The 27,621-nt window shown below is 40.9% G+C and overlaps 1 protein-coding gene and 1 long non-coding RNA gene across 6 annotated transcripts in view; one reads left to right on the forward strand and one right to left on the reverse strand.

Moving 5' to 3' along the window:
* The window catches only part of LOC126177978 (uncharacterized), a 184,405-nt gene extending 167,897 nt beyond the window's left edge, over nucleotides 1–16,508 (forward strand). Inside the window, exon 3 of the long non-coding RNA XR_007535905.1 lies at nucleotides 16,089–16,508. This is a non-coding gene — a long non-coding RNA (uncharacterized LOC126177978). The remainder of the gene's footprint in view (nucleotides 1–16,088) is intronic.
* Nucleotides 13,015–27,621, reverse strand: part of LOC126177911 (josephin-1) — a 53,885-nt gene continuing 39,278 nt past the window's right edge. For 4 of the 5 annotated variants that reach the window (XM_049924494.1, XM_049924491.1, XM_049924493.1 and 1 more), the window contains 3 exons: nucleotides 21,089–21,306; nucleotides 15,476–15,656; nucleotides 13,015–13,731 (listed from right to left, as the gene is read on the reverse strand). In XM_049924494.1, the coding sequence (XP_049780451.1) occupies nucleotides 13,495–13,731; nucleotides 15,476–15,656; nucleotides 21,089–21,306 (636 nt within the window). In that variant the 3' untranslated portion in view covers nucleotides 13,015–13,494. The remainder of the gene's footprint in view (nucleotides 13,732–15,475; nucleotides 15,657–21,088; nucleotides 21,307–27,621) is intronic. The other variant, XM_049924492.1, reaches the window with a different exon arrangement.

Consider the following 27,621-nt stretch of genomic DNA (forward strand, 5'->3'; position numbering starts at 1 on the left):
TAAGGGGAGACAAAGAGATGAATGCACTAAGCAGATTCAGAAGGATGTAGGCTGCAGTACATACTGGGAGATGAAGCAGCTTGCACAGGCTAGAGTAGCATGGATAGCTGCATCAAACTAGTCTCAGGACTGAAGACCACAACAACAACAACAAATGTGGTCTAGTGCCCCTTAAAACACATGACATGAAACAAAATGTAAAAATTCCTTACTGGACAACCACTGCTCGATCAACCCCTTACCTTCTTGTCTCATGCCCTCAGTACCCAATCCACTGGGACTTGGACTGTCCTTGGTTCCTTCTTGGAATTGGCTCTCTGGCTGATCAGAATGAAAACAACACATCACAATGTTAAGGCTGTGAAGACACTTGGCACAGAGGTGCTCAAAATGATCATTATTTGTCGTTGCCTTTCCTATACTAAGCAACACGTTGCACAAGCTGTTCGGCTGATATGTGGCCCTTTTGCTCTGAAATGAACTGGTTTACAGATCTCAACAGACCTTGCTCCAGAGTTTGCTTTAACAAGGTCAGATTCTGCCTTGGCAAAAGCTCTAAAGTGTGGCTTCTGGTCAGTACAGCTGTGGCTGCATAACATTTAATTGCGCAACTCCTGAAGTTGATGCTGGCAGGTAGAAGGTTGGTCCTATTATGTTACACGCAGTTCCATTGATTAAAATACCACTCCCTCAAGCTCTATACATTTCACTTCAGCAAATACTCCCTGCTCAAAGCAACTTACTACTACTACTACTACTACTACTACTACTACTACCAAATTCTCGTAGGTGAAGAAGATCCAATGCATCCCAACCTGTTGCAAGCTCAATTTAGCTCCACGATGTCCCTTGGACAGTCTATTTCTTTTCCTCTAGCTAAAAATGACTGCACTGTGCACGTGTCCAGATTGGTGCTTACCATACTGGCTGCATTCAGCCATCCTCGGTTCCATCTTACCTGTGGCACCACTTCCTCCATCCATCCTACCTGCTTCCATAGCATCTCATAAGCCTCATGCAATTTCTTATAGTCCCCTGCAACTTCCTTCAGTGTTCCCTTGCCCTCTACACATTGCCTAAGCTCTTCGAACACTTCCTCAAGCCTCCTTACTTCATTCCGCATTTCCCATATGTTCCATACCAACCCTAATGCCCACTGGTGACTCGAGTACAGCACACCCCCACCCAGGTGCTGCACCTGTAGGGCGTGCACCCCGATGATGAAGAGATGAATCACCGCCAATGCTCCTCCTTTCAGTGACCTGAGGACAGGGATCACCATCACCCTTCCTCCCTCTTCCAAACGACTGTTGTCCGCAGGCTATATCAAAAATACATATACGAAAATACGGTGCCTAATTAATCTATGCAAACCCAATGATACATAACAAGAAAACAAAAAAAAAACTGCAAATGATCTACTACTTTCTGGATCGCAAAGCATACGGTACTTCATGCTGTACTTTACCTTCCTGGTTTTCTCTGTGCTTAGCACCTCTCTTCAATCTCTCTTTCTTCCTCTTCCCTTCTTGTGACATGTCTGGAATCACATTCGGACAACACCTAAATGGCCGCAATCACCCAATGCATACTATTGTTGTCCTAGTTGGCAGTTGAAGCTTAACATTAACAGGGGATGTCGTTTCAACAACTTGGTATGGCTCTTGATTCCACGTAAGGAACTTCTTCGTTTTCCCTTTCGGCGTATAGGGGCTGGATAGAATTACCCATTGCCCTACTACTCTATACTGTGGTAAACTTCCTTTCTGCTTCACTGCATCTTCCTGCCTTTTGAAAGCCTTCATATTCACATTTTGTACCCATTTCCAAACATCCCAAATTGTTCTCGCGATTCCCCGGTCCATCTTTTCTGTAGCTTCACTAAATCAAACGGTGACAAAATTTTTTGCCCGTACACTACTTCATATGGAGAAAAACCGGTATTTGCATGGGTTTTTGCATTATATGTGCATACAATATGCTTCAAATACTCATCCCACTGATAGTGATGAGAATCCACATGAAAACTCACCGTCTTCCCGATTGTTCTGTGTAACCATTCTGTCCTTCCATTGGCCTGTGGATGCAACGTGATCGTCCTCAACTTCTTTACATTCAACAATTTACACAGTTCCTTCATTAAATCCAACATGAAGTTGGTCCCTTGGTCAGTAAGTATTGTCTCCGTTACACCAAACTTCAAAATCCAGTTGTTTACTAATGCTTGCATGACCATTGCTGCTTGTTGATTTGGCATAGGCACCACCTCCACATACCTCGAAAAATGGTCTATTATTGTCAGAATGAATCTGTTCCCCAATGGTGTTCGCTCAAAAGGTCATAAGATATCAATCACCAACATGGAGAATGGACATGTTGCTTCTGGCAATCATTGTAGCTTTATCTGTTTCTGACTTAAATCTGCTCTCTGTGCACATGGTATAAAATTCTTGACATACTGATCCACTTCTGCTTTCCTACCTCTCCACCAATACTTCTCCACCACTCTCCTACTCGTCGCTCTACACCCTCCATGACCAGATAACATGTGATCATGTGCTTCCTTTAAAACCTCATCCCTCAGCTTTGCTGGCACTACCGGTAATACCACTGGTCCTAACTCCATTTCCCTTCACAGAAGACTGACATACATAATAAATTGTGGCTGTGTCAATACAATTTACAATCGTTGTCTGTGTCCTGTAATTCTTGCCATACTGCTAGGTGATAGCCTATGACTCCTACTTTTTCCACCTTCGTACTTAGTGCATCCACATTACCGTGCTTCTTCCCAGGCTTGTGCACCACCTTGTAGTGGAATTCACTAAGCCTCGCAGCCCTCTAGGGAGTTTAGTGGACAGATCCTTCAACCCCAACAACCACTTCAATGCAGCATTATCTGTCACTACCCAAAATCTTCTCCCATATAAATAACATTTAAAATATGTGATTCCATAGATTACAGTAAGTATCTCCCTCTCTGTTGTTGAGTAATTCCTTTCTGCTGCATTCAACTGCCTAGACGCATAGGCTACAGGATGTTCTTTCCCACCAATTTCCTGACTAAGAACACACCCTAAAGCTTGATTCGATGCATCGCATGCTATTATAAACTCCTTTTCAAAATCTGGAAACACAAGAACCGGGCTTGATGTTAACACTTCTTTCAGTTTGTCAAACGCATTCTGACACTCTTCTGTCCACTCAAATTTCACACCCTTCCGTAACAAATGTATCAACGGCTGTGCTAAATCTACAAAACCCTTCAGGAACTTTCAATAGAAATTGCAAATTCCGATGAATGACAGCATTTCCTTAACTGTTTTCGGTTCCCAAAAATCCCTTACTGCCTGAACCAACCTCGGATCTGTACGCACTCCACCCTTACTGACAATATGAGCCAAATATTTTACTACTTCTAACGCAAAATGACACTTCTCCAGGCTCAATATCAAACGAGCTGCTCTTAACCACATAAAGACTTCCCTTATCCGCTGTCTATGTTACTCCATACTACTTGAAAACACTATAATGTCATCCAAATAGACAGGACACTGCCGTGGTCTCAAACCTCTCAAGACACTGTCTAGCAACCTCTGAAATATTGACGGAGCATTTTTCAAACCGAATGGCATTCTGAAGTACTGGTAATGGCCTCCAGGAGTAGAGAACGCAGTTTTTGGGTGATCCTCTGGAGCCACCTCTAACTGATGATAACCACGTGTCAAATCCATCGTAGAAAACTACTGGCACTGTCCTAAGTATCCAAAGTCTCCGATATGTTTGGAATGGGGTATGGGTCCATTACTGTCTATTATTGAGGTATTAGTAGTCACAACAGAACCTGTATTTCTTAGTTTCATCCATAGATTTTTTAAGCACAATGACAATGCCCACTCCCCGGCAACTATTACTACGCTCTAAAATACTGTCTGCAAGCTACTAATCAATGAAATCCTCCACAATCGGCTGCAAATATCTTTGTATTCTGTAAGGTTTATGGTAAACAGGTGCTTTATTCTCTATTGATATCCTATATTGAACTAATGGAGTTGCTGGCAACGGCCCTTCCGGAAAAACAAATCCTTAAATTCCCACAATAATTCTTCCATATGCTCTCTTTCTCCTCCTTTCAAATGCCTAATTTTGTGACGCAATACAGTTCTATCAGCAGTTAGTGGTTGATTGCTTCGCCTACCTCTCAAACACCAGTCTTCGTCATCTGGTACATCCAAATTTGCTACTAAAACTCCTTTTCTCAAACTTGCGTCTACAGTGCTAAAATTATCCACGTTCACGGGAACTACCTGTCCGTCATTCCCCTCCTGTATGCGTACAATACTACATTTCACAAAACAACCCAATGGAGCCAAAACTTCATTATCCTCCAATGGTTCAATAACACACATTGTACCCACAGGTAGATTCGACTCCACACTTACCCAAAGCGACTTCCCAGTACCACCAGACACACACTCGTGCGAATTAAGCCTTAATGCTAATGTATGTGGATCAGTTGCTTTATTCATTATGTTGAATGCCCCCCCCCCCCCCCCCCACGACAGCTCTGCATCAACAACAGTTTCCCCTAGCTGAAATAACATTCCATCAAGTTCCACAGTTCATTGTCCAAGGTCAATTTTGGCATGATGTTGATGCAAGAAATCTCCTGCTAGGATCATACCATAGCCCTCGCTTACCCATGGTACTACCTCCATGCATGCATCAAATTGGACTTTCCCTAAGTGAAGTCAACTGTCACTGACCTCAAAGGTGTGACCTCCTTATCCCACTTCACGCAACCCATAACGTGGTGGGTCTAGCTTCCTTCATCCCATTAAACTCTTAGTAGCTACTGACACTTGCGCCCCTGTGTCCAACAAAATCTTACAAGTTTTAGTTCCTATGGATCCTACCACTGAACATTCCTCCTCTGCATACATATTTGTCGAATTGAAATTAAACAGGAACTCCCTTAGATGAGTCTTGGGCCCCCTCTGCCATTTAACGATTGTCCACCTCTACTAACTCCACTCCTCCATCCTCCACGCTACTGATTTCCACCCCTTCGTCTATTCCTCAGTGACTGGGTACATTGCCTCTGCACATGTCCTGTACGACCACACATATAACATTTTATACCTGCTGTAAACACTGTTTGTCTATCACATACCCCCGTTACTACGTCTATTTCCTCACATTGGTTGCCAGCTGAATGGCCGAATATAAAACTTTCGGAGCCCCTTCAAGCACTTTCCATGGTATATGTGCCGGTAACACCCTCAAAAATACGTCAAGTGCCCTATGCTCGGCCTCCTGCAACAGAACACCATTCGCTTCATCGCTATGACCCAACTCATAAGTGTACTCGTTAATTTCTCTTATCCTGTCCACAAATTTCTCTACCGTCTCCCCCTATCTCTACGTCATTGTACTCAAACTCTCCCTAAAGTACTGAGTGCTATTCTCTTTCTTGTACCTTTGTAAAAGCCCCTCCTTCAACTGTTTAAACTGTCCCACCTTCCTTAAGGCCTCAGAACACCTTACACATGTCTTCGCTTCATCTGTTAATCTAATCTTGGCTACATGTAACAACTGTTCATCAGACCAACCATTCATCACAGCTGAAGTTTCCGTGTCCTCCACAAACAAATGCACATCCTCAGATGCCTTGCCAGAAAACGGAATAATCAAACTTGGGGCAGCTGGATCAATCTCCTGCTGTGGCACCCTAGGTAACAACGACTAATCAGATGCGGGTTTCCCGCTCACTCCTAGATGTTAATTCACTCCTCAACTGCATATTGTCCACTGTCAATTGTGCTACCTTTTCCAACAAAATCCATATTGCTTCTGGTTCTGACACACATCACGTTCCTGACTCTGTCATTGAGTTGCTTTCGTTCCCCGTTAATCCCAAAACAAAACAATTAAGTACAAAAATTAGACGACTCCCTACACTTCAATATCTTCATACTCGGCAACATCATACTCAAACCAATATAAAAGTAATTAATTGCCATAAAAAAATCTTACTGCCCCAAATAAACCAACACTTACTCTGACAACATAAAATACTATGCCCACGCAAAACATCTACAATGGCCTGCCATGAGCCATACTCAAAAATACAAAAAAGAAAGAAAACGTCCAACACTCAAAAGAAAACTGGTCAAAACTCGCCACATCTTGTGACTGTAATGCAGGCAGTGGGCTCGGACATCGTACTGTACAGATGGCGTCCGCTATTCTGACACCAAATGTAGTGGGAACTTCTGATGCCGAATTGTAACAGCAACACCAGATGTAGTGGGAAGAAGTAGAAGGCACCATATTAAGACTCGTCCAAGTTTTCCAAGTGCTTTATTGTTTCCAACTACAGTGCCACGTTCCCCTTGGTCTGCATCACTGGGTCCCGCAATGCTGAGGACACCACTTCGCTGTCTGCGAAACAGCTTGGTGCGGAATGACTGCTTCAGTGACCCATGCAGCGCACTGCTGTGTCGCGGCCTTATATGGCAGCAGAGTTGCGGTGACGTCAGGATGCGCCTGCAGCCGACTCAGTGGTCTTTGTCCCTGCCGCCTGAGCACCACTTATCGGGAAACTGTATGGCAGCCCAGTGGCATGCTCCCTCACTGGCCTGGCTAAGATCGCGGCGACAACAAGCACCCACGATCCGGCAGCTGTATCTGTGGCCCTAGCCCTGGATGTCTCTGGTGCATGTTGTGAGCCAATACGGTTACCTGCGGTAGCGTGCTGTGGAGTGGCCCACCGCTGGCTGGCTATGGACCCCGCGTCAGCTTCAGAGGATCAAACCAGCACCCCGCCGTGGACTGGAACGTTGGTGCCCCATTTGCTGCTGTGTGTAGCCAGTGGTGCGACACGCTCCACCATTCACAAGAGATGCCACACTTGAATGCTTTGTTAGTGTACCGGCACCTATTTATGTGTGACTGTGCACCTCTGTTCTGCTAAACGCACCACTCTGTGGCACGTACTCATAACACTTAGGTTGGCCAGTGGGCCCCTTCTGCCTGTGACTTGCACCACGCAAACCACTGCGTGTACTTTTCCTGGCAGTTCTACACCCCTGTGGCCTCTATTTTACTTCTCAACTGCTGATGAGCCTAACTCACTGTAAACAGGCCCACACCTGGCTGTAACTTGCACGCTCAGAAATATTGCACCAAAACTGACTTTTCCTATCCCAAACGTTAGTGCTGCAACACTGCTTTCCCTGTAAGCGGCATAAATCTTCAGTGCCATGAATTTTAAAACACCAAACAGTCCTGCCATCTTGGTTACTGATGCATCCACCATACAAGCACCAATAATTTTCCCATGTTCAAACTCAGTTGGTTCTCATATAATGCACTCACAACTACACAGAACACTGTTGTGACTACAACTGATACTTTCAACAGATTGGGGACGTTACACAGATGTCATTTGTGGTCTAATACAACAGTGGAACTTACAGAATTGGCTAGAACTTGCATTTATGTTAACACATACATTTCTCTTGGTGTGCAAACATCCTTGAGTTATGAATGGTGTGGCCATTGTTTCTATATTTAACAATGATTCACTGAATCAATCATCACAAAGTATTCAAGGTTTATCAGTAGAACACATGCACTCTTTGGTCCATAGACTTACCATTAGAGGCTTTTAATATTTTGCAAGTGGTGTTGTATCGGTGGATTTGTTGGTGGCAGTCTAAATACTCTGGGCCATGAAGCAGTTGTGCTAGTTAAACACTAACTTTTAATTTGACTTAGAATAGTTTTAGATGAGAGCAGACTCCTACTTTAAATTTTCACTGGCCTTAGATAAGATAGATAGATAGATAGAGAGAGAGAGAGAGAGAGAGAGAGAGAGAGAGAGAGAGTGTGTGTGTAAACAAATTTTGCACATGAGTTCCATTTATGTTGCTCTGCTGCACTCATTAATTGTTATTTATCTTTTCTTTCATTTGAATGCACAATTGTGTAAGGCCACCATTCTCAAATATACAATTTATTTTCAATAAACATTTACTTGATTTAACCTACAATTATCTTGTTTTGACAACATTATTAATTCTATGGGATTGATCCATGCAGTATACTTATTTTTAAATTATTTTACTAAACTGCCTATTAATTTATAATGATCTAGAGGAGAGTTCTCTAATAAATGCAAGAGTTTTAGAGCACTGGTGTATGGTCAACTCCGGCAACACTGAAGAAAATCTTATTAGTAGTGTAGGTCGCACCCTAATAACAGGCTTTAAAACCACTAGCTCCCTCATCAATACCTTTGTGGTTCTCTCCTTCTTACCTGCAGTGGTTGTTTGCTGCAACACAGAAATCCAGGATCCATTTAACTTGACCCCCCCCCCTTTTTTTTTTAATTATCATCATGTTCGTGAATTTCTATGTTTTCCCCGAATAAGCTCTACTACACAGCAAGAACCTGCATGTCTGAGAATGTTATTGTGTCTTCAGTCTCACACAGCACATGCTCGGCCATGGCTGATTCTTCCCTCTGTGCCAGACTGAAATACTGTGTATGTTTGATGATCCTGATACTGATGGATTGCTGTTCAATCCAACTGGATTTTTCAATTTGTATGCAGATCCCTGAAATTAGTTCCTCTTGTTCTTTGCTGATATGAGACATTCTCTGACCTCCTTGTACAGTCTGTAAACTGGTTTTATGTCATGTTTGCACAATATACGGCTGATTCTGTCCACGGCCCTGGAGATTTATGGCAGGAAGGATGTGTACAACATTTCTTCTTCTGACATGTCAACTTCATCAATGATGGGTTTCATGACACTCTTGATGCAACTGGTAGATCATCCACTGCTCCTCAGAATGCACTCCAGGTGTTGCAGCTTACGTCTGAAGCACAGTAACAACTGTTCAAGATCATGAGAATTCAGAAAAATCATTGACCAAGTGTCAGGCAAAGATTCCCAGAAAAAGTCAAGAAGCAGAATGTCAACAAGTGGCCACAAAAGCTTCAACAATCTTGCAATATGCCTCATTGGAAAGGAGATTTCAAGTTTTTACTGATTCCCTGGCTAATGATGAAAGAAGGAGGCCCATTTGCTGTCCACAAAAATATAAGCGATAAACTGCAGGTTTTCAAATTCAAGTTTAAATGCATCTCAAGAAAATAAAAATTATTTTGTAGAGGTCTTTGTCACTAGTTTACACACAAATATGGTGAAGTAGTAACACTATTCATACAACATGAACAAGAAATGTTCTACCAACATGCCATGAAGAGCAATTTAAAGCTTAGGCAGTGTGCAAATTGTCACTTTACAGCAAAAAGGGTTGTCAGCACAGGAACTGCATACACCAGTGAATAATTCTAGCATTCAAACAATGTTGTGAGCCAGCAAACATTAAGCAGCTACAGCATGGCCACACAACCTGAAAACTACAAAAACCTGGAAATATCAGGGAACTGTAAAGTACCAGGAAAAAAAATTAAGGTTTTTTTTCTCAATTGCTGAAATTTTAGTTTGCAGCTTTAAAAACTATGCACTTGTTATGATATACAGATCTCGTATGAAAGGCACTAAAATGATTGAATTGCACTACTAGGCGCAAGTGTTAGAAATGGAGTTCACATTACACGGCTCACTAAGACAGGTTTTACTGAGTAGCAGATGAAAATATTCTGTACATTTCAGCCTTGCAACCACTTGACATTATTAAAATTTCCTTTGCCAAAGGGAATTTAATTTTTCGATCCAAATTTGGTGGCATTTAAATAAGCAAAAGCAACCACTCATTTACACTTATGCCATCAGCTTCTGGTTGGGAACTAATAACTTTCTGGAATGCAGGCTGATAATGTTAAGCATCAATTTAAGGAGTTTTTTTCCACTAACCAGAATACAAGAAGAAATGTCCATGAACAAACTAAAGAAAAGTGGACTGGATCTTCACTGAATCACACTTTTAAGCTCATCTGGGGAAGAGGAGTTTCCTTTGGTATGATTTACTTCCATACTTCCTCATGGGAACGCATTATTGCAACAGGTGTTTTCTATTAATCAGACTGCACCACAGAACATTAGAAAGAAAAATATTAATTGATCAAAGGCACATTGCTATTATTTCTTCTGGAGGGATACAAAATGTTTAAATAATGAAACAATTGATACAGGCAGTGAAAAACTGCTCATTCTCGATATATGGATTCATGGGAAAAGGAGAAAAAAAGAGAACAATAGGAAAATATAGAGCATCAAAAAGAGATCTACTGAAGAAATTAAACTTCTTACAATGGAAAAGTTAAAATTATTAGCAGAAACTGAAAGGGAAGAGAGACTTATTGAAGAAAAAATACAAGATCTTAAAAAGCAGTGTTACGCAAAACTTTCTTCCTTAGAGTTTTGTGCATTTCAGACTTTGCAGAATTTTTTGTAATTTCAAAATAGAATTCAAGTTTTTGTTTAAGCTGAGAAGATTGTATACACATAATATAGTTATATGTGTGTTAATGTGACTAGTATATTGCTCCATGGAATATTTGTTTGAGTAACAGTAAAATATAAGAAACTACACTTTCCATATCACCAAATGAATCAATTTATTAAATACTAGTTCACAACAAAACTTCCAGAAAGTGAGTAAATTCTGGATTTGCATTAAATTGTAGGTATTTTGCCAGCAATACGTCATTAGTTAAACTTAAAATTTATATGTACATCATTATCTCACCGTTTGCACACAATGAATAAAAAAGTGATATTTTCCATTTTTATCACAATTTCTGATGTTCAAACCAGTTAAGTTAATCTTATTTTAGGTATTGATTTAAAATGTGAGTGCTTCGTATCTGGAACATTCCTTGTCTCATAAGTTACGCTTTATTCAGTGTACTGAAGTTCATTTCATCATTTGGTGGTACAACGAAATATCAGTCTGCTCAAGTATGTTAGGTATTTTCAGTTATACATTAACATACAAAATCAGCAATCATTAAAAAGAAAAGAAAAAGAAAATACCGAATATTTAAAGCATGCTCCACATTCAGTTTCAATCCCTAAACGGACTATTTGGGCAAAATATAATAAAATTCTGGAAAAGTTCTGGGGGAAAAAAAAAAAAAAAAAAAAAAAAAATCAAGAAAATTTTAAAGTGGCTACCCTGGTCTATTGTGGTCAACCTCATCAGCTGATGACAAAATTATGCCTCATATATTCGACATGGAATATACAACAGAACTAAGTATGGCCTTTTGGAAGCACCTAGGAAGGCCTTGTCGATATAGACGATAGTCCATAATCGCTACTACAAGGTGAATTTGACACATAGGCATCCAGTACGAACAACAGTACAAACACTCCAATAGTCTGGTGTATGTAGACTGTGAGCAAAGGACCACCTGGAATGCACTCTGCATCGATAGCATCAGGCTCTTTGTACCAATCGATGGAGGATTATACAACACCAGATGATTGTTATACAAGACTGTGAAAGTGACCAGGTGCCAATGCATGTCCTAGGCAAGGATCAAGCAGTGATGTCAGACAGTCATGTTTTGGGCTGGTATCATGTATGAATGTCAGATGCCTCTCATCACTACCGAGGCTAATTTGAGGGCTGTGAAGTATATGGATGGGATATTCTAACTTATTGTCAGCTCTCAAGGCACCATTTCAGCAACTGGTCAGTCTTCCAAGACGAAAATGCATGCACGTGCGGATGCGCCGATGCACACGGGACGCACGCCATGCGCAGGCCTGCACCCACACGCACCGCATGCTGTGGTGCATGGACACGGAGCCGTGGCGTGAACGCAACCCTAATACACTTGGCTTGAGAACACCGTGACGCCAGGTTGTTATACGATACCATTATACATCCAGCAAGTGAATACCTTCCCCCAGCAAGCACAAATCAACTTAATGGAATGGCTTGTGGTAACTGCTGATATTAATTTGACTGAACATACTTATGACTAGTTAAAAGCTGCATTGGTTGATACAGAAAAAAATCTCACTCACTGGATAACCTCAAGAGGGCTGTCTTTGAAGAATAGGATGCAAGATCCAAGCACGTTCAAGGCATGAGAGGGAGCAACATGGTATTAAACGTAACTCAGCAGCGGATTTTAATTTCACAGATCAGCACTTTCAAAAAGAATGCCTCTATTTAAGTTAGTGTGTGTTTTCGTTTCATAGTATTGTTAGTCTTTTAGTTCTGTAATGTTTATCCTTTTATTTCTTTTTTTTTCCCTTGTATTTAAGCTCACACGTGTTTGAAAGATACAGACAGAAAAAAACCTTTTTTGAGCAGTTCAATGAAAGGTCTACTAAAATTATGAGGAATATATTTGCAGTGACTTGTTCCAATAACAAGTTGATTTTGCTCAAAAAGCCTCGTAAAACCTGATAAAATGAATGCAAATACAGAGTTAAAGTCAACAGTAGGAACTGTATTTGTGTATGCTGCAGAATGGGAGAAAGTTGCAAGATTATTAGTGTGAAGAAATGCGTGTGTTTGCATACTGCATTCAAATTACCTGTATTCATATTAGTTTTCTTGTTTTGATTAATAATTAATTGTTTTAATTACTTTTTGTTTTAATTTAATACAAGGAAGGTATGTATAATCTCACAAAATACGATAACCTCTATCATCACAGCTGCCCTGGTACATCACAACTGTGTGAGCACTAGGACAACTTTTAACATCTACCTTACCTAGCTAACATTCTATCACGTGTACCATCACTGTGTGCCTGACAGACAAAACATGAAACTTCACATGTCAGCATGCTTCAACAATGCGCCATTTGAGTTTCTAGTTAAGGACACACATTCCATTAAATGAAATTCCAGACTGGTTTTAAAATCCACAACGGCAAGCGGCGAATAAGGTAATAGAAATTATCATCAAAAGACCTGCACCATCAGTTTCCTCTTGTAGTTTGGAACTTGGGTATTTAAACACAGAAAATGCAATTTAGTAATCTCATCAGTTTAATGATATAAATTACAAGATTACTAGAAGTGATTCAATAAATATCTCTTTACTGATTTATTAATTAAATTAATGGCACTTTTTCTGATAAACTATTTCAACTCATATAAAAATTTCTGCAGTCTCACAAAACAAACTATTCACAAACAAAACTTAGAAAAACAAAATAAATATAACTTTAACAAAATTCAACATGTTAATACTGTGATGCCCTGAAGTTTCAATATAAATCTGAGGCATGTTGTAACTGCTAAAACAAACTTAACACCATACCCCACATACTTTTAACACCTTTCTACAACAACACCCAGTAATAAAAAGATAAAACACATTTGACCAAATTGTACTACATTCACTCAACCAGCACTTTCATGAGAAAAATTGTGTAATGTTACACTTCTGAACATGAGAACAACAGTGTATATATATATATATATTTATTTATCTCTACTCTCAATGAACATCAATGAGACATTAAGAACCAAACAGTCTTAATGCTATCTCAGTTGTGAAGAGTTAACAGTGTGCATTTCTGAAGTTCTCAACACACAGTTTGCACTTCCATCACTTGCTGATGTGCCAACACCATTTTCACAAATTGAACTGTTTGCCTGACTATTGTCATTGTTCACTTGCCAACTCTGATTTTGTTCCACTTCTGCAACAACCACCACAAAGAGTTCCTTTTCTTTACACTCCAGCTGTTGCTGCAAGTACAGCAATATTTCTGGTGCCTGTTACAAACACAAATGAGAACATCTTAAATAAGAATTGATTCAAAAGGTTGCAGAAAAGAACAAAGCAAAATACATGTTGAAGGAGGGGGAAAAAGTAGTAATTTTCAACTGAAAACAAGTGAGAAATAAAAACTGAAAGCTACACCTCACAGTCACACTGATAAATTTGCTTATGCGTTCTTTGTACTATATACTCCAACAAAACAATATTATGAAGGAAAAAAATCTTTACCCTCTAGGGTGTTTTAAGAAGAAGTGATGGATTGTGGCTGTAGTGAAGCAACAGTATTGGCAATTATCTCAGTTCGTTTAGAGGAAATCAAATAAAATCTAAATCTTTAACAATGCACAAAAAGTTCTGGTTGAGAATAACGAATTATTTTAGGAATAAAGAAACAACTCACCAAAAGACAGAAGCACTGCACTATCGACAGATACGAGAACAAAATGTACAGAGCTTTGCTTTGCTAGCTTTCAGAATGAAATTCCCTTCTTGAGCTGAGAAAACACACACACACACACACACACACACACACACACACACACACACACCTGCACACCTGTCTCCCTGTACTGCGCTCATTTGACTGCCAGCTCTTTCATGGTCAGCGAGTGTACACACACTCACTCACATGCATACGCCTCTCACAGTGGGCCAAGGAAGAGCTGGCAGTCGAATGAGCACAATACAGGGAGACGTGTGTGCATGTGAGTGAGCGTGTGTATATATGTGTGTTTGAGGCACGTTTCTCCTACAGCAGAAAGGAAAATCTAAATCCAGAGAGACAAATCATGACTCTGACATCAGTATCTCAGCTACTGAAAATCCATAATGTTTTGTGGGTTGGAACTGTATGACTTGAGCTTCCATTTGTATAGTTTCCAGATTTGCTAATGAGTGTATTTCAATAAATTTCCAAAATACAGTAGTAAATACAGCTTACTCAAGGCCACTGGGGAGGGGGGGGGGGGGGGGGTGGATATAACGAAAGACATTGCTTGGTTGCATGATTAATGGTAGCCAATATAATGTAACTAGCGATAATTCTTTTCTGATCATGTCTTGCAGAAGGTTCTTACTGTTGGCTCTCCACTCCAAGTCCGGCTTATGAAACTTCAACTACAGTAGGCTGGATAAATAAATTTTCCTATAGTATGTAAGTGTATTACAAAAAGATACATTGAACTTTCAGTGTGCAAGCAGCTAACAATTTTAAAACTCTTACTGAAATAACCAAATCAACAACCTCAATGAAAGCAAAAAGTGTAAATTTATCTACCATACTCTTGTCATCAAATGACACTTGGCTATGAAATGTATTACTGATACCAACATCAGAAGACTAATAAAAACTGTAAATGAATTTAATGTCTTTAAAACAGAAATGATCTCATATGGAAAGGGAGCTCCGACATAATTCATGAAAATTTGTAAGGCTGGGCAAAATTATCAGTGCATTACAGGAACAGAACTATAAATTCTTGTTCGGATTGTACTTAGAGATCTCAGTTTTGATAGTCAACACATAGTAGAATAATTAAGATTTAAACAAAAATGTGACACCATTTGGAATTCTCTGGTGGAAAAGAAGCATTGGTTGTGAAGAAGATGAATGGATACAAGCTTTTCTTTATGACACAACTGTAAAGTGAGCAGGGAAAAAACACTTTGCAAATATTTACTGACTACAAAAAAGGAATGCAGGAGGCATGTAATAGGCAATTTCTATTTTCTTAATACCTTTCCAATAAGCTGAGGGCACTCAAGTTTAGAATCCAAATTGTAGTAGCTTCCTTGTATCTCTCTTATAGCCACCCAATGACGGCGACGGAGTGGGAGTAACACAAATCCCAGTTTGTAATCACTTGGCACATTTAGTATAAAACCAAGAATGTTATGAAGATTTAAACACTTAGGATCTCTGGAAAAAAAAAAAAGAAAATTGTCACACACAATGATACTTCTCTAAATACACATTACACTGTCCATACAAAAAAAAAGTGACTCTGAGCTCTATGGGACTTAACTGCTGAGGTCATCAGTCCCCTAGAACTTAGAACTACTTAAACCTAACTAACCTAAGGACATCACACACATCCATGCCCAAGGCAGGATTCGAACCTGCAACTGTAGCAGTCGCGCGGTTCCAGACTGTAGCGCCTAGAACCGCTCGGCCACTCTGGCCGGCCACTATCCATACAGTTTTGCACATTTGTGTTATGCAGATGACAGCAGTAAATACTTATTTTTACTTGACATTATAGCATACCGCCATTAAACTTTATGAAAATGATAGTTCCTTCCTTTATCAACACTGTCAACAATAGTGATGTTCACTTTATTTCATTTCTAGTCAAATTCCAGACAGATACATGAAAAGGGACTGAAATCAGACTTCAATGTTCTGGCATAATGACAAGTGCTGGCACAAAGATCAAGAACCTAACACAAGAGAAGGCTGTGACATGACATCAATTAATAGTATGCTGACAAGGGCCGCACCACGACAGGAGCAGCCTGAATCCGAAGAGAATATAAGCACTGCTCCTGCCAGCCTCGGCCAGACAGTGGAAGAATGGATAGCAGGTCTGGACTGGAAGACGCGCACTAGAAGAGACGTGATTTGTGATCCATATGACCTTTTGTGATTAAAGTGCATGAAATTTTGTATATAGCAAGGGACATTAATTATTTGTATGTTACCAATTGCTTGCTGCCCAAAAAGTTAGGTATTGTCAATCTACCTTACTGTAATAAAAAAACATTAATATGATCTGCTTGAATAGTTGTTTAGTTATCCGAGAAAGCATCATCCTAGGCACCCTGTAAGACACAAGTGGGCAGGACACCATATCAAACATGGCAATGTATGTAGGTGAAAGACTGCCACCTCTTTTTTAAAGGAATATGTATCAATTTCATACATGAATACAGAACATTTTATATGTATGTTTCTTTCATACCTGCTGGATGAAACAACTTAACCTTGTGAGCACTTCAGTTTATTTTTATCAATTTTTCCTCATTTCCCTAAGGCAAAAACAACAATGCTGAAAAGATTGAATACTATGAAACAGTATCTTTATAGTAGATGCCTAATGATGGACACTTCCTGCTGATTTCTCTTTTTCCTCTGCATTCACTTAGTTTGTACATACTCAGTATAGGGTTTTCTATACATGTTTTCTTTAATGTTTTGGAGCATAGGTTGCAGTACCTATAAATAATTGCTATTCCAAACTCCATGTTCAACAGACTGAATAATTCACTGGAGCTAAATGATACTTTATGCAACAGTATCACTTTCTACCTCCCCCCACCCTTTTCTTTCTTTTCTACTCAGAGATCCCTTAATTTATTAATTCTGGAAACAACTCATGCCAGTAAAAATTCTCTTTCAAACAGTTAGAAATGTTGACTTGTTTTAACTGGGCATACGGGGGAGGGGGGGGGGGCATTGCAAGATGGGCATGGGGGCGGGGCAGCCGGACGGGCATAGGGGGGGAGGGCGAGACGGGCATACGGAGGGAGGGGGGTGCGAGACGGGAATGGGGAGGGGTTAAGAGAGGGCGGGAGAAGAGAGGGACAGGAGGGGAGGAGGGTGGAGAGAGAGAGAGAGAGAGAGAGAGAGAGAGAGAGAGAGAGAGAGAGAGAGAGAGAGAGGGAGGGAGGGAGGGAGGGAAGGCGAAGAGAGGGAGGGTGAAGAGAGTGATGGGAGGGAGGGAGGGAGGGAGGGAAGGCGAAGGAGGGTGAAGAGAGTGATGGGATGGGGAGGGGTTAAGAGACGGAGGGAGAAGAGACGGAGGGAGAAGAGAGGGATGGGAGGGGAGGGAGGAGATAGGGAGGTGGAAGTGAAAAGGGGAGGTGGAGAGGGGAAGCAATGGGGAGAGAGATAGGGAGGGCGTAGAGGGGCAAGATATGGGGTGGGCGGAGAGGGGCAAGAGATGGGGTGGGCGGAGAGGGGCAAGAGATGGGGTGGGCGGAGAGGGGCAAGAGATGGGGTGGGCGGAGAGGGGCAAGAGATGGGGTGGGCGGAGAGGGGCAAGAGATGGGGTGGGCGGAGAGGGGCAAGAGATGGGGTGGGCGGAGAGGGGCAAGAGATGGGGTGGGCGGAGAGGGGCAAGAGATGGGGTGGGCGGAGAGGGGCAAGAGATGGGGTGGGCGGAGAGGGGCAAGAGATGGGGTGGGCGGAGAGGGGCAAGAGATGGGGTGGGCGAAGAGGGGCAAGAGATGGGGTGGGCGGAGAGGGGCAAGAGATGGGGGGATATGGGAAGGCGGAGAGGGGGAAGCGATGGGGTGGGATACGGGAAGGCGGAGAGGGGGAAGCGATGGGGGGGGGATATTGGAAGGCGGACAGGGGGACCGATGGGGGGGATATGGGAGGCGGACAGGGGGAAGTGATGGAGGGGAGATGGGAAGGGAGATGGGGGGAAGCGATGGGGTGAGATGGGGGAGGGGGACAGGGGGAAGCGATGGGGAGGGGGATTTGGGAAGGCAGAGAGTGGGAAGCGATGGGAAGGGAGATGGGATGGCGGAGAGAGGGAAGTGATGGAGAGAGATGAGATGGCGGAGGGGTGGAGGATATGTGGAGGGTGGGAAGAGAGATGAGATGGCAGAGGGGAGGTAGGATGTGGGGAGGGGGGAGAGAGAGATGGGATTGCAGAGGGAGGTAGGAGTTGGGGAGGGGGGGAGTGAGATGGGATTGCAGAGGGGAGGGAGGAGGTGGGGAGGGGGAGAGAGGGGAGGGAGAGACGGGGAAAGAGCGCACGAGAGAGAGAGAGAGAGAGAGAGAGAGAGAGAGAGAGAGAGAGAGAATCATTAGAATAGGATATGGGCCTCATGCCATGAGAGACTGCAAAAATATCCCGGCTTCAGTCCTGCACAATAGTGAATCTTCTGGTGATCACAAGCTTTAGACTCTACTCTCCTTGTTAGGCAATTACTAACGATCAAAATTTCTTCCGTCATTAAGGTAAAAATTGGCTACTTTCATGCTGAATGGGCAGTAAACACAATGCATATTATTGAGCAGATTTTGTTGTTTCTCCCTCATCCTATCTTGTCATCCTTTGTGTTCTGACTGACTTCTTACACTTACTACATGTTGTTTTGTTTTCTTATTCTACTCCTTTCTTCTCTTGTTTAAAATTTTTCAGTCTTCTGGCTTTGTCAAATTAAAGTATAAAATAGTTTTTGATGATTACCTCCAATTTCCAATTTGAAATGTCACAAAGGTCAGCAACACTTTATATAATGTTGTCACCATGAGAAACGTAGTTATCATTTTCCTTTCCTCTTTCATCAGATAAAGGTACTTCTATTTCCAAAAGCAAATTTTTGTGAGTGTCTGTGTGATCATGGTACTGTTGCCATTTATCAACAAAGAAAATCTGACTGATGAATTAATTCCCCCTGACACAGTTTAAAGGGAGAATTACAAAGATAGCCTTGCTTTTTAAAATGTCCTAATTTCTTCACTTCACTTCACTTCCTTTCCGTAAGTATACATCACAGAACTCTCAAGTAATTTGGGGATGCTAACTATCTTAGCTGGATGAGGTTGAGTACCAATTATAGCTCTCAGAAGAGAGGATTATGGAAACTACAGAGAAAGTAAACAAGGTTGGAAACACTGAGATCTGAATCTCTTCACTTCTGAGTAACTGTCCAAATTTTATCATTGCAAGCTAGTCCTACACTACCACTAACTATAACTGGTTGTTAGTATACTTTACATAAGCTGCCTGCAGTGCCTGCTTCTATCTACACAGACAGTGGCCAGTATTTTACATCTAGTTCTGGCAATAGACACATCCAAAAGTGAAAAATGTAATCTTAACTTTTGGAATTATTATTTTCTTCTTCAAGGGGGAAAGACAAATAGGCTGGATAATATTTGAAAGGAGGGGTGGATCACTCGTACTCCAAGATGAGAAGGGCACCACCTGTTGCAAGGATGAAGGGGAACAATAAAAGGGATCCTGCCTTAGGAAGTAGAAGGCCAAACAAATTATACTGGTAAGCACTAGCTTCCATCCAGAGATGATAAAAGGAAAGAGAAAGAGAGATTGAAATTGAAAGCCATCTCCATGCCCACACTCAATCCTCGAGTGTATAGCCTGACCATTTGTCAGAGAGTTTAATAAGGTTTGTTCCTAGTTTTCTTGTTTATTATATGGGCTCTCAATTTCTTATTTCTGTCTGGTGTAGGCACATTTAAAAACTTCACACCAAAATGTAGGAAACACACTAAAACCTAAACAAGCTTATAAAGTCTGCATGGGAGTATTCTAGTGTCCTGTACTGGGGTTGGGTAAATCACAGTCCAGATGAAAATGATCACTATTACTAGCAACAAATGCCACAGAATAGTGTGTGTAAGAATTCCAAGATATTTTTCAATATGAATGAATAGTTATATTATTTTAGTTGAATTACTACAGAGAAGAACTTTCTAAGAGAAAACAGAGTTGAAGTATGCACAATAAACAGGCAACCTTGTCATCAAATTAATGCTTAAAGCTACTTTTAAGTATGAAACATGGTAAACTGAACTTTATTAGTTTGTCCACATATTGAAATAATTTCATATTGCTATCCAACTAAACCTCAAGGAATTTTGCACACCATGTTTCACTTGGTATGTGGCTGCCAATGAATCTTTCTGGCATAAATAGGTCACTTATTTGTTTGAAATAGCACAACACAAATCTTTCTGAGTTTTAAGTTTTAAACTGCTTGCTCTGAACTAGTCACAGGACTGCTCACTATCACCTTGCTGTGTCTGGAACCATTGCATTTGGGCTCTAGACCGGTATGCTTGCACCATCAGTGTAAACAAATCCCACCCCTTTAAGAGGAATGCTAATAATGCCATGACATTTTCGTTTTTGAAGTCATTTTCATGCTCCACACAATCAAAGGTGTTGTTAGCAGGACAACACAACGTGTCAGCACAATAATATTTGTTGTCTCGTTCTCCAAGGACTTTATTTGTGAAGAATCTTTCCTGACAGCCAAACTGTGAAAAGCAATAATGTAAAAAATGTGTCCGTGTTCTACAGTAGCCAATTTTCTCAAAAGTCTCTCTCTTGAAAAAGTGAAGGTTGGAGATGCAGCAAAACCAAGTTGTCAAAAAGCTAATGGAAATGTCAGAAAGTGATGTATTTAGTTATAAGAAGGTCATAATAGTTTCTGAACACATACATACTAATGGCAAACAGTTTAGTAGTAAACTACCACTAATCTAGAGAATAAAAGGAAAAAAAGAGTTATCCTCATAAAAAATGACTAACTATTGTACATTTCATTCTATTAATTGTAATTAATCATTATTCAGTTTAAATTACTTACTTCCTCTTGTCAAACCAGATTGCTTCACAGCCTTTCAATTGAAGTGCTGCCATTATTACATTTATGTCATAATTCCCAAGTCCAAGGAATGACTTGTGAGGATTTATCCAGTCATTTGGAGACAAAGAGTAACAAATATCGTCTAATTCAGCTTTGCTGAATGCATTACATTCTTGGAAGAGATTGTTGAGGGCATGTAAAGCACACATTTCTTTAACCTGGAATAAAGAATCATCATTTTACAACAATAAGTTTAATATATTACATGCATGCTATTTCTAAAAACTATACTAATTCAATGAAAAGGATAGTTGTTACTCACCATATAGCGGAGATGCAGAGTCACAGATACACGCAACAAAACGGACTGTCTGAAAGTGAGCTTTCTGCCAACAAGGCCTTTTTTCGAAATTAGACAAAGGACACACACACACACACACACACACACACACACACACACACACACACACACACACAACCACAGTCTCTGGCAGCTGAAGCCAGCTGCCAGAGATTGTGGTCATGTGTGTGCAAGTTGTGTTTGCGTGGTTGTGTGCGTGTGTGTGTGTAGTCTAATTTCGAAGAAGGCCTTGTTGGTCGAAAGCTCACTTTCCAACAGTCTCTGTGTTGTGCCTACCTGCAACTCAGCATCTCCGCTATATGGTAAGTAGCAACTATTCTTTCCATAATATATTTTACATTCCATTCTGGATTTTCCATGTTTTTTTTTTTTAACTATACTCTCTCTCTCTCTCTCTCTCTCTCTCTCTCTCTCTCACACACACACACACACACACACACATAATATCTCTGGATCAACAAGGGGTTGTGTCATCTACTGTAAGCATATTCGTAAGCTAAAATATGGCAGAAACAGGATTTTTTTCTTTTTTAATTTGAAAATCCATGTATGTGTACCATTATATCAAGTAAAATAATCCTCAAATATTTTAAATACAATTCATTCATGAGATCCATCCTACGGTTTCTTTGCTGCAGGCGTGTTTTATTAGCACAAGTGCAACTTATCTTATTATTCATTAAATTTTGTTTGTTACAATCATGGGTGTTGTTCATTATAAAATAACATTCACTGCTGTCAGTCACATTTTGTCTTTATTTTCTGCATAAAATATTTTGGGAAATAGTTCATATTATAAAGTGTGTTTCTCATATATTATGAGATTTCTCAGGTGTGATGTTTGCGATGTGTGGGCTGCTGCATTATTATGTAACTGTAGAATTTTTTCTTGTCATCTTAAGTAGAAATTTACATAGTTCACAGTATACATTAAAACCAGAAACAGAGGTAAGCAAATGATCACAAAGGGCAAATGTTGGTAGATACATCAACTGTATGATGATCCTAGCAACATACGAATAGCTTGTAAGTCAGTGGTGACGTTGCTGGGGCTGGAGTGGTGCATTTTGCACTTTCACTGCCAAGTTCAATCTTCCTGTAAATCTGACAGAATCTTGGAAAGGCATTTCCTGTAGGAATGTGTCTTATGATTTTTCCTGTGCTTTTATGTCATCTGTGTGAGCTCTGAATTTGTTGATTTTGCACTTATGACATTGGTGGGGATTTGCTTACCCCCTTCCTCTCTGCCTTGCTGAACAACATCAAACCTTGTGGAAAGAAGTACAGAAGTTTTTCAGTTTATTCAAGTAAGGTTTGATCTATACATGCTTCATTGTGAAAGCATGAGTACTCTGAAATCTGATGTTTTTAATGAGTTTCCTAATAGTCTGTCGTTCCAGCAGTATGGTGTCAGACTCGTCAGAATGTTGACAATATTTTTTGTGTGGTACATAGTTCTGCTTCCAGCTAGCATGACACTGGCCATCACAGTAACACATTAAATGTGATGGCCACTCATCCTCTACAAGCAATAAATTTTCACCCTGGTGGGTGGATCAACAATTGGTATCGCATCTTTGAAACCTCTATGAGCAGATTCTTAAATACACGAGTTCCTAGACCTGGATTTTGACCTGCAACTAAGTGTTATTTGTGTGTGGCTGTTTAGGATAATTCTGGTTTTGTTCATTGATATGGATTTGAGTTCATATAACTTTTAGACATAATGTTCACTTTCTACCATCGACTTGGTATCACAGCATTGACCTACATAATTTGTGTCAGACTATGACAAAACAGTAATGAGGAATTTAAATCTTTACATGTTATTAACACATCATGGACATGAAATTCATTGAATTGTGGCAGCAGATGCTGATACTGTGACAGGAAATTCAGAGTGTGTGATTTGTTGTAGAAAGAGTTGAATGGCCTGTGGAAGTGGATACCACTACAGCATGATGGACTGTCCATAGCATCAACACTGCTGATCCATAAATCAGCATTGTCAGCACCTACTATTTCGGCATTTGACAGTTCAAATGAAACCACAAGTACTCCAACAACTTTTGTTATTTTACAAGGCTAATAATATTGCTGATGTTCATGTTCATTCTGCTGCCCAACTCACTGATGGTCACACTATCACCCTCACCATATCTGGATGTGGAAATGGAGGGAAAGTCAAAGAAAAGTCAAAGCCCCAGTCCCGGTCCAGAAAAAATCTGTTTTATTCTAGAATCAAATCTCCCACCAGAATGGATCATTATTTCCTGTATAGGGCAAATGGATATTATAATGTAATGCACCTTATACAGGTATGTGTGATACGCCACAGTCGCATTGGATTTGTCACTCTCTCAATGAATGTCACCTTTAATAAATCTTGCAAATATACTGTCACCTTTCTTGGTAGTTCTTGTGGTCCAACTAATCCGTCCCGCATCCATGCACAAACTACTGCTTCTTATGGACTTCATTTCCTGGCAGGATGATGCTGTAAGGAAGTATTAACTGTTCCAAGCTACTAAATGAATTAGACTATTTCATACAAACTCTTCTGTATTTTAACTCTTCAACTCAGTAATAGACCGATACCCAAATCAGGTAGCTCACAAAAAGCTTTTTAAATCATCATCTACATAACATGTACATCTGACTCTCAACTCATGCATAAAAGAAGTCCGTAATCATGTCCTCCATTTGCTTGGCATCCCCGTTGACATTGTCAGTGGCCTTCTTTCTCCTAGGAGTTCAGGATATCACCAAGTCTTTGCCCAAAAGCATAAATGAGCCCATATAGCAAGTGTCTTCTCCTACCTCATGTCAAGGCTTGCCACTGTCCTTTGCTGCTACTGTTCATGTGCCATCTGCACAAACCACAGATCAGAGCATGCACAGTGGATCCATCTGACTTACTACTTAGTAAGTTATTAGACATCATGATCACCTTAAGCTGTCCCAAAGGCTCATAGTGGAAAAGGATACTCCTTAGATAGCCACGTTACACTACATCTCCATATGGTATGTCTGCCGTGACTACTGCAGTCATAGCAGTCTAAAGCTAAACTATGTGCCATAAAAATAATATTGCTGACCTCTCCTCATACGTTTCCATATTGCTGGAGTAGCAGGATATTAGCAGTTGTCTTTGTTTTTACCTATAATTTCCTGCAGGTATCTCTATACTTTTATGAGGTGTTGTCTGTGTGGAAGGGGGTGCTTTTGTGCTATGTTCTTCTAATGTTAGAGCAATATCTTGTTGCCTTCCTGTTGAACCAGAGGTAAATTTAGCTTTAAGTGTGGATAATGTAACATGTATTATCTTGCTAGTACATTAGCAGGTGCAGGTATCTGTGCTAGTCTTTGAAGTCTTCAGCTGTGTAGCAACATTAACCTTGGATACCAGTTTTGTCAAAGCCGTGACAAATGAGGCCATACATATGGGATGCTACATAGGTTTTAACATTTATTTTGCTTTGCTGCAAGAGATTTTTTTGGCAGAAGTGCCTGAATTTTATTCTGTGTGTTATACACTTTTCATTCAATTTAATTAGACAGATAAAAAATTAACTCACCAAGCGGCGGCAGAACACACACAATTAGGCACTTACATAATTAGGCAAACTTTTGGGGCCAGTTGCTCCTTCTTCAGGCAGAAGGGTTGAAGGGGAAGGAAGAGTGGTGAAGGAAAAGGACTGGAGAGGTCTAGGAAAAGGGGCAGATTTTAGGAAAGTCACCCAGAACCACAAGTCAGGGTAGACCTACTGGACGGGATAAGAAGGAAAGACCCCTTTTCCTAGACCTCTCCAGTCCTTTTCCTTCATCCCTCTTCCTTCCTCTTCAACTCTTCTGCCTTAAAAAAGGAGCTACTGGCACCAAAAGCTTGCCTAATTATAAACTTCTTTTATGTGTATGTTTTGCTGCTGCTTGGTGGGAAGATTTTTTATCTATTTAATTAAATTACAGTACTGGCCATTAAAATTGCTACACCAAGAAGAAATGCAGATGATAAACCGGTATTCATTGGACAAATATATTATACTAGAACTGACATGTGATTACATTTTCACGCAATTTGGGTGGATAGATCCTGAGAAATCAGTATCCAGAACAACCACCTCTGGCCGTAATAACGGCCTTGATACGCCTGGGCATTGAGTCAAACAGAGCTTGGATGGCGTGTACAGGTACAGCTGCCCATGCAGCTTCAACACGATACCACAGCTCATCAAGAGCGACTGGCGTATTGTGACAAGCCAGTTGCTCGGCCACCATTGACCAGACACTTTCAATTGGTGAGAGATCTGGAGAACGTACTGGCCAGGGCAGCAGTCTAGCATTTTCTGTAACCAGAAAGGCCCATACAGGACCTGCAACGTGCGGTCGTGCATTATCCTGCTGAAATGTTGGCTTTCGCAGGGATCGAATTAATGGTAGAGCCACGGATCGTAACACATCTGAAATGTACTGTCCACTGTTCAAAGTGCCGTCAATGCGAACAAGAGGTGACCGAGACGTGTAACCAATGGCACCCCATACCATCATGCCGGGTGATATGCCAGTATGGTGATGACGAATACACGCTTCCAATGTGCGTTCACTGTGATGTCGCCAAACACGGATGTGACCATCATGATGCTGTAAACAGAACCTGGATTTATCCGAAAAAATGACATTTTGCCACTTGTGCACCCAGGTTCGTCGTTAAGTACACCATCGATGGCACTCCTGTCTGTGATGCAGCGTCAAGGGTAACCGCAACCATGGTCTCTAAGCTGATAGTCCATGCTGCTGCAAACGTTGTTGAACTGTTCGTGCAGATGGTTGCTGTCTCGCAAACATCCTCATCTGTTGACTCAGGGATCGAGACGTGGCTGCACGATCTGTTACAGGCATGCGGATAAGATGCCTGTCATCTCGACTGCTAGTGACACGAGACTGTTGGGATCCAGCACGGCGTTCCGTATTACCCTCCTGAACCCACCGATTCTATATACTGCTAACGGTCATTGGATCTTGACCAATGCAAGCAGCAATATTGCGATACGATAAACCGCAATCGCAATAGGCTACAATCCGACCTTTATCAAAGTCGGAAACGTGATGGTACGCATTTCTCCTCCTTACACGAGGCATCACAACAACGTTTCACCAGGCAACGCCGGTTAACTGCTGTTTGTGTATGAGAAATCGGTTGGAAACTTTCCTCATGTCAGCATGTTGAAGGTGTCGCCACTGGCGCCAACCTAGTGTGAATGCTCTGAAAACCTCATCATTTGCATATCACAGCATCTTCTTCCTGTCGGTTAAATTTCACATCTGTAGCACATCATCTTCGTTGTGTAGCAATTTTAATGGCCAGTAGTGTATTTTGTCAAAAACTGATTGTTTTTGTTGTTGCGCTTTCCATCCAGTATTCTAAATGGATTACTCATCCAGACAGTTAACACATTTTGGTGTTGACTTGTATGGAAAATTCATCTCATTCTTATAATCCGCATTTACTGCAGGAAAGTCTACCATACAATGAACAGTGTACACAAATCTCTAGAATTTAAAATGCCTCATTAGATTTGGTAAATAAGTTTTCACAGCTTTCAGGGTATCCAGTAGTCATGAAGTTCTCCAAATGTAAAAAAGGAAGGAGACAGATCTTCTGTAAGGTAACTACTTCTCTATCTGTGATGAACTGATTGCAGTACAATGGTGCCCTCTAGCAATTCTTTGGTTTTATTTTATTGGAGTCTCTCTTGGTACGTTGTGAGGTAATAACCCTTAAAATTCATACAAGCTGTAAAGGGTGTATGAAGGTTGATCACTGTGTTCCATAGAATTACTACGAGACGATAATGAAATGCAAATCAGTTCCAGCAGGTCGCTGGGTAGCTCTACCAGCTTAATAGAACTGGGGTGTGGCAGGTGGGCCCAGAGGTTGCCCACTTTCTTTTATCAGAGGATTGTGATGTGTTGGGTATTAAGCTGATATGCCTATTCTGTAGACACACAATGCTTTGCCATCACACTGCATACTGGTCACTAACATGTCCAAAGCTTACACACCAGCCCCTGGCTCTCGATCCAAAATTCTCAAAAAACTGAACTCAATCACCAAGATTGAAACTTCAATAGCCCATACAGTGAAAGATGAACCCTAACAGTGGAAGTCGGT

The sequence above is a fragment of the Schistocerca cancellata genome, chromosome 1 (genome assembly GCF_023864275.1).
Source record: "Schistocerca cancellata isolate TAMUIC-IGC-003103 chromosome 1, iqSchCanc2.1, whole genome shotgun sequence".
Lineage (NCBI taxonomy): Eukaryota > Metazoa > Arthropoda > Insecta > Orthoptera > Acrididae > Schistocerca > Schistocerca cancellata.